The 11,019-nt window shown below is 28.1% G+C and overlaps 1 protein-coding gene across 1 annotated transcript; it reads right to left on the reverse strand.

The window, feature by feature from the left end:
• Positions 1 to 1,034: 1,034 nt before the first annotated feature.
• On the reverse strand, positions 1,035 to 3,015 carry LOC147806887 (uncharacterized). The gene is made up of 2 exons (XM_087168624.1): positions 1,203 to 3,015; positions 1,035 to 1,117 (listed from the first exon to the last, which is right to left on the reverse strand). Exons 1-2 carry the CDS (start codon positions 3,013 to 3,015, stop codon positions 1,035 to 1,037), a joined length of 1,896 nt encoding a protein of 631 aa, XP_087024750.1.
• Positions 3,016 to 11,019: the final 8,004 nt, after the last annotated feature.

Raw genomic sequence — 11,019 nt, forward strand, 5'->3', positions numbered from 1 at the left:
TTGAATTTGTCTGTTTTAAGTTGAAGGTCTGTACATTTGGATGAAATAAGTACGATGTCATCAGCAAAATCAAGGTCTTCTAAAGTAGTTGTGAAATTCCACCTTATTCCTCTTTTTTCATCTTCAGTGTTTTCACTACAGCGCGAGAACGCGAGAATCTCGCATATTTTTTTCTTTTCTCGCATTAAAAAATGATTGCCGCGAGAAATTCGCGCATTCTATAAATCAATTTCAAAATTCGCGAATTTCTCGCATTTTGGAAAAAGCTTCGAATTATGTCATTTAGAATAAAATCCGTTTCACTTTTCTTCCTGGATCTTCATTATTTTCAACACTTGCCCCGTTATCCAGCTTCCCTATTTACCAGTAGGCATTGTTCAGAACTTTTTCGAACAACAGAACACAACCCCTCCGAACCACGGAACCCCTTTCAGAACACATTTCTCTGCAACCACGTGTTTACTGTAGGTATGGTTTTTCATGTAAGACGTTCAAATTTTTTTATGCGCTAATGTAAGATGGACAAATACCTAGTAAAGGCAAAATCTTCAATGATGATGCAGCAAAAATATTCAATGCTTTAAAAAATAGAAGACGTTAAAAATGTATTATAACAAAAAAAATTTTTTTTTCCCAAGTCTATTTGTATTTTTTCAGTTTTTAGAAATCTCACTTAACTTTCTGAAATCTCACCCTGTTTTTGAGAAAGGGTGAGAAATTCTCACCCATTTTTTTTCTATGATGAAAACACTGATCTTTCAAGCTGTTTCGCATAATCCAGTCTATCACCAGTATAAATAAAAATCCCGATAAAACACATCCCTGTCTCACGCCAGTTTTTACTAAAAAGAATTCAGTTAATTCTCCATTAACTTCTATACATGCTTTGCTGTTATCATACATATCTTTGATTATGTTAATATATTTTTCTGGTATATTATAAAGTGATAAAATTTCCCATAATTTCTCTCTCTTAACTGAATCAAAGGCTTTACTGAAATCAATAAAGTTTAAATATAAAGAGGTGTTAAATTCTAAGCTTTGCTCAATGATATTTCTAAGTGTGAAGATTTGCTGCATTGTTCCACTTCCACTGCGGAAACCTGCCTGTTCTTCTCTTAAAATTCCATAAATTTCATGTTTTAGTCTATTCAAAACTATTCTTCCAAATATTTTTCCCGGTATGGAAAGTAGGCTATTGCCCCTCCAATTTTCGCATTTTGTTAAATCGCCTTTCTTGGGAATTTTCACTATTACTGCTTCTTTCCATTGTTCTGGTATTCTTTCATTTCTCCAGATTTCATTGAAGAGCTTTTGCAACTGTCTTGTAGCGGTTTTAAAATCTGCCTTAAGCATCTCTGCCACAATTCCGTCTCTCCCTGCAGCCTTCTTTGGTTTTGTGGCCCTCAGGGCACTCTGTACCTCATCCAGCGAGATATCTTCCAAAGAAAAATCTACAGTAGATGCTACATTTAATGTAACATTTGGGAGTTGCTCAGAATTTTCAACATGGTGTGCGTTAAGCGTATCTTCAAAATATTCTCTCCATCTTTCTTCGATGCTCTTATCCGTAGTAAGTAACTTATTGTTTTTGTCTCGTACTGCACATTGCGAATTTCGTTTATTTCCTTTTATTTGTTTCACTTTCTGATAGAAAGTACTTATTTGTCCTTTTTGCGCTGCATCTTGAGCCTCATTGGCAAGGTCTGTGAAATATTTCCTTTTGTCTTTTCTGGCTGACTTTTTTACTTTTCTATCAATTTGACTATACTGCTGTCTATACCGATTAAATAATCTTTCAGACTTTGTAGTTTCCATCTGTATTTTCTTTTTCCTTCTGCTTTCAATTAGTATTAATGTTTCACCCGTAATCCATTCTTTGCTTTTCTTTCCTTTCTTTTTACCCAACACTTTTTCTGCTACGTCGCAATAAATGTTTTTGATATGTTCCCAAGTCTCTTCAACTTTTCCTTTCACCTCATTTTCTGATTGCTTAGTGTTGCCATGATTTTCTTCTTCCTTTAACAGCTCAAATCTGTTTTTCAACTCGATTGAAAATTCTTGTCTGCACTCTTTGGCTTTTAACTTAGCAATGTCATAGCTTATTCTTTTATGGCCCGTCTTCTTTGGTGATTTTCTTAATTTCAGTTTTAATATTGCAAGAATCAAGTAGTGATCTGATCCAACGTCGGCACCTCTCATCGCTCTTACGTCTCTTAGTGAGCTCCTGAACTTGTTATTAATTGCAATATGATCTATTTGATTCTTTGTTCTTCCGTCTGGTGAGGTCCATGTACATTTATGTATCTCTCTATGCTTGAATCTACTCCCACCTATGTTTAAACTATTTAGTTCGCACAGGGAAACAAACAGTTCTCCATTTTCGTTCCTCTCACCCGGTGATTCGTTTCCCATGGAGGTTTCATCATCACTAATCCGTTTTCCAACCTTAGCATTAAGGTCTCCCATAAGAATTATCATGTCATGTTTTGGAACTCGATTTAAAACACATTGTAGTTGATCATAAAATGTCTCCTTTTCCTCCTCATCAGCATCATTCGTTGGTGCATACACTTGAATAATTGATAGTTTAATATATTTTGAATAAAATCGTGCTCTTAAAATTCTTTCACTGATTGGTTCCCATTCCAAAAGACTCTTCGCTGTTTCTTTATTAATGATTAGCGCCACGCCTCTTTCGTGCTTTTCTTCAGCTCCCGAGTACAAAATGATTTGTTCACTTCCAGTTTTAATCTTGCCAAAACCTGTCCATCTAAGTTCTGATATTCCCAAGATATCCAATTGGTATCTATCCATTTCCATTGATACCTGTCTACTTTTCCCACATTGGTACATAGTTCTTACATTCCAAGCGCCAATTCGTAACTTGTGTTTAGGTTTCATCAATGACTTCTTCCGCATCGAAGGCTCCAAATGGCTTTCCCTTCGACACTTCATAGGCGTGATTTCCTCATTCCAGGTTAGATAACTGTCATTTGGAATTTCACAAGTCATTGCTTCCGCCAAGAGAATTTGGCCCGATATGCTTTTGGTTTCTGTAGTCAGGGATGTTTTACGGGGTAGAGGGACTAGCCCTACGCCCAACCCTCCTCCTTTATCCAGGCTTGGGACTGGCGCACGGAATAGCCGAAGCTACCCGAAGATAGCCGAAGCTAGTTAATTTTAACATAGTTTAAAGCTTTAAATATAATAAATCTCTTGATAGAATTATAGTTAATTATAATGATATAAGCAAATATTTAGGGAAGATAAATATATTCGATTATGAAAGTCACTGTGAAAAAGAGAAATATTTTAATTTTGTTGATATACATCATAAACATATTATTACTGGTAATTTAAATATTATAGAAAATTTAGAACTTAGGAATTTAATGATAAAAGGCACAAAATTTAGACCATTTACCATACATCAATTAATAAAATTCCAAAATACTTTCTTAATGATCTCAATAGTTTTTGTTTAAAGATACGGTTAAATAGTTTTTGGTTAAAGTTTAAAGAATAGATTCTCTTAATCTTTAGATTTGTTAACAGAATGGAAATAGGGTGTTTATTATTACTTTAAAAACTTTGTTTTCAATAATAAGGATAATTTAAATAACAATTCAACAAATTTTTCTAAAATTGTTCAATCAATTAAGCAACTACAGAAAAAATTTGTAATTACCCCTATAGATGAACATAATTACCTAACTAAACCTGGCACAATTTTCTTTAAATACTTAAATAAAATTATTGACAATATTATTAAAGAAGGTTTTTCTTGGATTATCACTAAAAAATTATCTTGAAAAATTACCCGTTTATGTAAGTTCATTCGTTACTCGTTTTATAGATTTCATTTTATGTTTTATTCTGTTTTTTTATTTTAATTTCTGTCTTTACATTATATTTTTACTTAATGTGTTCTATATTATTTGTTGTAATTTTCTTTAATTGCTCCTCACACTATTGTATTGAGATATTTTGCTTTGGCTATATTGATAAAATATTGGAAAGCACTCTTTTTTTTTTTTGAAGATGTAATCGTGTGAGCATTTGAAAAGATTATGTCTTTTATTTTCTGGTATATTATTAATTCCCCCCTTTTTTTTCGGATTCTTTTGTTCCGGATATGTTTGCCATCTGAAAAATATTTTTTTCTTGAAGATGTTAAAGTTTACATAATTTTTGTCTATTAAATGAGCATTTGTAGGATACTTTCCAAGTTGAAAAATATAAAATTATAAGAATAAAGAAGAAAAGTAGTATTCACAATAATATTTATTGATAAGTTTTGACAGTATTTTAGAAAAATAGTATTTAAAGTGTTAAGTTTGAGGGAACTTAAAGCATAGTGGTTCTTTAAATAAACCCTAAAATGTTTCTCTTCTGTCATGTATCTTAAGTGTTAAATACTCTAAAAGTGTACTTAAGTGTTAAATACTCTAAAAAGATTCTATAAAGATTATAAAAATCAACTAATAAAATTGTAAACTTTTTTTTTAACTAAGTACAGCTGTCCTTAAATTCATGCCATATTTGTCATCACTTATTTACGTTTTTTAAGTAACACAATTGGAATTTATGGATGGGGACTTTTGAAAAGGAAATAATCTACTTTGAATGTTCTCTTTGGTTGATGAAGCTTTTAAGAGTTTTTTTTACTATGCCTTGTCTGTTACCATAATTATTAGTATAAAAAATATTTATTTATTCAACTGAATAATTTAGCTTAGTAATTTTTAACCTAAATTAAATAGAATTATTTGTTTTCTGATTTTTTTTTAAGAATTAAAATATTGTTTTCTGAATTTTTATTCTTTTACAGACATGACTCTTTTGGTGAAGTTTTTTTAAAAAAAAATTTAACTTTGCTTGCATTCAATATTATTAAAATTATGCATGAAATATCTTTGTCTAGAACAATGGTTCTCAACCACTGTTTGCGGCACTTTTGTGTGTCGCCAAATTCTGAAAATCTGCAGCCAAATATTAGAAATGATACAATAAAAATTACAATGTTTTTTCTTATTACAAGTAAACTTTAAATAAAAGAGAAGTGTATATATATATATATATAATATTTTATATATATATATATATATACCGTAATTTCGCGGAGATAGGCCGCGGCGTTATTGATTTAAAACTTGAAAATTTAGTAGGTAGGCATATCTAATGGGGCGGCCTATATAGTATTACTTTTTTTTTTTCCTTCAAAAAATTTTGCTTTTTAGAAACCACACTGGAAATTTCATCATTTTTTCCACCTGTTACTGTGCTTTTTATTTTTTCATGTTTAATGCTACTCCAAGGAATGGTCAGCATACCTGGAATTTTCCCCTCCCTAATCCTTTTTTGGACTCACTTCCTGGAGACCACTATCTACAAGAGAAGGAAGTCTTTCTTTCCCTTCTGCCATATGAACAGCTGTAGAGTGTAAGAAATGGGCGTGGAGTGGAGAAGCATAAATCAGAAAGGAATAAATGACGAAAATCAGGGTGGGGCCAGTGATAACATCAACTGTGAAACAAAAGCTCCCTTGTTTCCAGGAAATATGTCTCTTCCACTTGTCCTGCTATCCTTTTTATGCTAGGAAGGAAAAACTGTTAGAATTAAAGCACTGGAATATTGTATATATTTTGCAAATATGTCTGAACTCTGTGAACTTGTTTGCTTTAGTTTAAGTCTTAAATAGAGAAATGCATTTATAAATTTTAATTATAAAATATATTTTTTATAAAAGTGTATTCTATATGTTTATAAATTTTTTTTGTATCATTTTCCAGCTTATGTTGAACATTGCCTTTACAAACTATTTTAGAATTTAGCAGCCATGCCTTTCACGATTGGAAAACTTATGGTGAAATGAGGAGCTTAGCTTCACATAAGTATCGCTTAGAAACTGTCGAAGCCCATCTTCCTAGTCAAAATTTAGAACTGGTTTGTTTTAAAGTTTCTACATTTTTTCTGCTTAAATCATTATTTTAAGCTTAATGTTTCTCCATTTTTTAATAATTCTAATTTTAGGGTTTAAATGCTCTTGGAATTATGAAGAATATTCATTTATATATATATATATATATATATATATATATATATATATATATATATATATATATATATATATATATATATATATATATATATATATATATATATACTTCTACAATCTCAATAATCAGATAAAGCTTCTTCACTATTTCACTGCACACATTCATTTGTTTATTCATCTTAATCTATAGATTAATTTAACATTTTCTTAAGAGTTATTAAAAAGCTATAGCCATCATTATAACTCTATTTTACAAACATTTTTCTTATTGTTGTATTTTACTCATTCTTAATACTTTTCTCAACGGTTATATGGTGTTAGTTTTTCTTTTGTTAAAACACTTGGTAATTTATTACTGCAGGATCTGCTTATAAAGTTCTAATATTTAACAAGTTTCTGGATTTAATGTATAATTATCTTAAAATGTAGCATTTAAAGATCAGCTACTTATCTGGGAATTATAAAAATCTGGCTGTTGTCTAAAATTATGATAGTTAAAAAGGAACAGGAAGAAGCTTGGAATGGTTAACATGCTTGATATTTTTTTTAACATTCTTAGCACTGTATGCAAATAAGTTTTGTAAAGTACAGATCATAAATAAAAACAAAAAATTAGAATCCTGAGCATGTATTGTGTAATTTTCTCTCCTAGCTGTTTACTTCTCCTGTTTTTAATTTTTTACTTCTTTCTTAACTTCATGGAGTATTGGAATATATTTTTCATGTTATTGGTTTTTAGATTTCAATTAGTTGTTAACAGTTTTTAAATAAATTTAGGTATATTTCTATTTTGCCTGGGTAGGCGATAAAGTCATTAATGCAGACTTACTTAGTGCAAATAAATTAAACAGTTTTTTTTTAATTATTATTATTTATAAGTAATGTTTTTAAAGAAGAAAAAAAAAATAGATAAGTTAGTTGCCGAAATTACTTGCGCAATCGAAATGAACCTAGATTAGTTGTTTCCGTCCTTTGCTTAATATTATTCTGAAGTATGTATCTGTGAATCTTGATTATCAGAGCCTGGTCTGCATCTGTATTATAATAACAAGATTAAAATGGTCATGTTAAAACATAGTATTGAACCTATAACCTAGCATATACCATTACATGAAATACGACTCTATAGGTCAACATTTATCTGTATTTTTGTCGTATCTGCAAGCAGGATATGTCAGTAGATAAATGTTGGAAAATTGAAGTGATTATTACAATGAATTGAAAAATGAATGATTAAACTGCTTGAAACAATTATCAAAGTCAATTATTCTGGTATAAAAATTATTAACACTTAAATTTATTATAATATGAAAGTAAGCAGCTACATTTATCATGATTTTGGCAGATTTTAGTTTCAACTATTAGGTGGTAGATAAATTTTTTTTTTAAAAAAAAAGCTTAATAGTTGAAGCTTATTTATTAGAAAATTATATTTTTAATATAATTTCTAAACTTTAATTTCTTGATATTTTTTAAAGTCCTCTAATTTTAATAGTTCTTTTTGAACTTGGAGACTGATATTTTTTTTAATGAACTAACTTGATTATTTATGTATTAAATTTATATCTATGTTTCCAAATTTTTTTTGTAAAACTTTAAAAGTTGGCTATGAATTTTTTTTTACATGAATAACGAGCATATAATAAATTGTTTTGTATGAAATTTACTTAATTTTTACTTTAGTACTTCACTTGTTACCTCACTCAGTCCTCTTGTTTATGGCGGTATTCAAGGGGTGATGAAGAAGGACATAGTTCTGGGGTTGGGTCTGCTTAGGGCTCTATCAAAAATATTTTTTAAAAAATTTAGTTTTTATTAATTATAGTTTTTTTAAAGAAAGTTTTTTATATCTAAGTAAAAACTGCAATTTTGTATTTAGAGTCAAATATTCTGCAAATATTCTACGTATTTTACAAATATTCTATAAATTTTACAAAACATTCTACAAATATGAAAATAGGATTTTTGTATTTTGAGGAATGGGTCTGTAGTAGATCTTGACCAGAGGCACATAAAACCTCTGTTCAGTCTTGCGTATCATTCATTCAATTTAGAAATTGCTTAAAGCAAAAGTTTTGAACAAATTTTTCTCATTAGTTGGCCAGATAAAAAGTTACATTGATTGAGAATGTTAAAGGTAAAAAGTAAATCATATGTAATAAATTTTTACTTGGCAACTAATTTTGTAAAAATTTGAAATATTTTCAGTAATAAAAAATGCAGCACGTTATTGAAAATAAAATAAAAAATAACATTGCTTGAATTTGTTAATTATAACTTGTATGAAACTATGTGATTCTCATTTTGGTATTCATCGTTCGTTATTTTTGGATAATTTTATTTTATACAGGACTTTAATTTAGTAAAAATGATAGTAGATGTTATATATTTGCTAAAAATTTTGCACTATTTTATTTTTGGCTTGAAATCCTTATTTTTATGTACTAGTATTTTTTTGAACATGGAAAAAGCTGTCATTTTAAATTTTTATTGCTTTCATGGTTTTTAATTTTTGTGATAATTTTTAATTGCTAATTATTTCCATACTTTAAATTTTTCTTTTTACAGTCCAATGAAATAACTATTGATGATACTTTCTGACAAGTAAAATTTTCAAGGTATGCAAAAATGTATAGTAACAATTTGAGATACATAGGTGTACTTATTTATTCTACATAATGAATGGAGAGTGTATTTAAAATTATTATATTTTAAAGCGGCAACTTAGATTTTTACTATTTTTCTGTGATCATAAATTGCAAGCAAATTTGTAGACTTTCATTCATGCATTACAATACAGAATCTGTGCGAATGTTTTAACTGTTAAATGTTTAAAAGCATATTGGCAATATTAAATCTGTGTAAAGAAGAAAGTTTTGACTCTTGCCTAATTTTTTGTAACATTAAACTTAAATTTAAATTAAGAAAAATGAACTTGAAATTTAATTTGTAACATTTAAATAAAGGCTAACACAAATCATTATCTTGAAAAAATAATAATGAGTAGATTTGTTGAGTTATGTACACTCACTCAATAATAAGCTAAGTCAGTGTCAAGGCTTCTTAAAATAAGGTATTTTTATTTTTTGAAATAATATGGCTTGCAATTTTTTTAAATTTCTGTTTATTTTTACTTTAAGATGATATTTCACTAAAAAGAATTTACTCTAATCAAGATATATTTATGCTCCTTACATGTACTTTTTTCCTTGTTAAGAATTTTTACCAACATTTGATAAAAATATTGAAATTAATTTGTTTTGAGAAGATGAACAATATCTTCTGAATCCTAATGCTAATAGTGAAAGAAAAAGTGTGGATTTATTACAATTTGGGTAAAACACCTGAAGCAACAGGTTTGATGTTTATGCATCAATTGATAAAAACATTGTGAAGTAGTCAGTTAAAGAAGTAGTTGTAAAAGTAGAAGAAGTGCAATATAATTCCAATGAAGACTGAACTTAACACAACCAATTAAAATAAACATTTGCAGGCGGTCTGAAAGCCTTAAAAACAATAAGGAGCTTTCTGTATTCACAGGAACTTTCAGAAAATGAACTACAATCTGTAACAGCTGTTAAAAATTTATTGTTTGTCCTAAGAAAACCAAAATTTCCAAATATTTTAAGGAAGTTAATACATTTATTTATCCCTTTTTTGCACTGTAAATATTTTGAATAATTTTTCAGTTAAATGTTTTATACTTATTACAATTGTATTAATTTCCATACATTTCCAAATTCTTAAAAGTTAACCCTCAGTCGTCGTTTTCCTGCATCTGTGGTTTGTGAAGAATAGTTCCCCGAGAAGGATCGATTGAGGTTCTTATGTATTGAATTTTAGCGTATAAAAACAAATCATAATAAACAAAATTCAAATTTTTCTTATAAACTACAATTTAGTAATCGAGATTTCTGAAAGCATTTATCTGCCATCTCACTGCGTATTTTAAGAAAAACTTAATTTTTTGTATCTATGCTGTCCAATTAAAACTATTTTCTTAACTGATATTTTTTATTATGTAATTAATGTTTAAGGTGAAAAAATCTGCAATCAAGTCAACTTTAAGGGTCCTGATTATAGGTTTTTATTGTTTTTACACTTTTACTTAAATCATGAATGTTTTAAAAGTTTTCCTACTTATTACTATATAATATTTAAAATATAAAATCAATAATCAATAACAAAGCAATCAATAACAAAGCTACGTAGTCAGTTTCTAACGGTTGACATTTTGTAATTAATAGAGGATGTAAGTATTTTCATATCAAGACAATTAACTTATTTTATGACCATCACATCTAAGAATAAAGTTACATCAAAGAATTTTTTGAACCATATATAAAAAGTAGTGCTTTAAAGTGGCTTTTAAATTACATTTATAGTTTTCTAATAAAACAAAATCAATATTATTTATTCTGTTAGTTTTTACATTATGTAATCAATTGTTCTTTTACTCGAAAGAAAAAAAATAATTGAGAATAACATAAAAATTCACTTAAAAAAATTTACTTTACAATAACTAAACAATAAAAAATACATATATTTATTTTTTTTAAAAATAATTTTGATTTTAAATCGTAAAATCTAATTTCATTATTAGTGCTATGCAAAGAATTATATTTAGCTATTTTTATTAATTTGCTTATTGTTATTGTGTTCAACTTAAAATTTGATTATAAATATCTTTACTTTGATTTGTTACCTACTTGAAAGATGATATGATTTATGTACTTTTTGGTGTAATTGTTTAAAAAAACAAGTAATCAATTTTTTTAAAAATTGAATTTTGAAAGCTGCAAACATCCACTTTGCTATATACTATGAATTCAAGCTTTGTTTTGTGCACTTTGGGTACAGTAAAAAATCTGATGCACATAAAGACCACTCGTGACTATTTGAAATTTTTGTTTAGAAATTACCGACTAATTGAAATAAAATGATATAACTGAAATGTG

This window comes from Parasteatoda tepidariorum, chromosome 7 (assembly GCF_982258835.1).
Source record: "Parasteatoda tepidariorum strain Cologne lab strain chromosome 7, Ptep-v5.0, whole genome shotgun sequence".
NCBI classification, from domain to species: Eukaryota; Metazoa; Arthropoda; class Arachnida; order Araneae; family Theridiidae; genus Parasteatoda; species Parasteatoda tepidariorum.

Excerpts from the sequence above, each read along its gene's own strand:
- LOC147806887 (XM_087168624.1), bottom strand. The coding sequence starts at position 3,015 with ATGACTTGTGAAATTCCAAATGACAGTTATCTAACCTGGAATGAGGAA. Across the intron at positions 1,118-1,202 it reads AAAATGCGAAAATTGGAGGG|AGAAGAACAGGCAGGTTTCC; the intron begins GCAATAGCCTAC and ends TGGAATTTTAAG.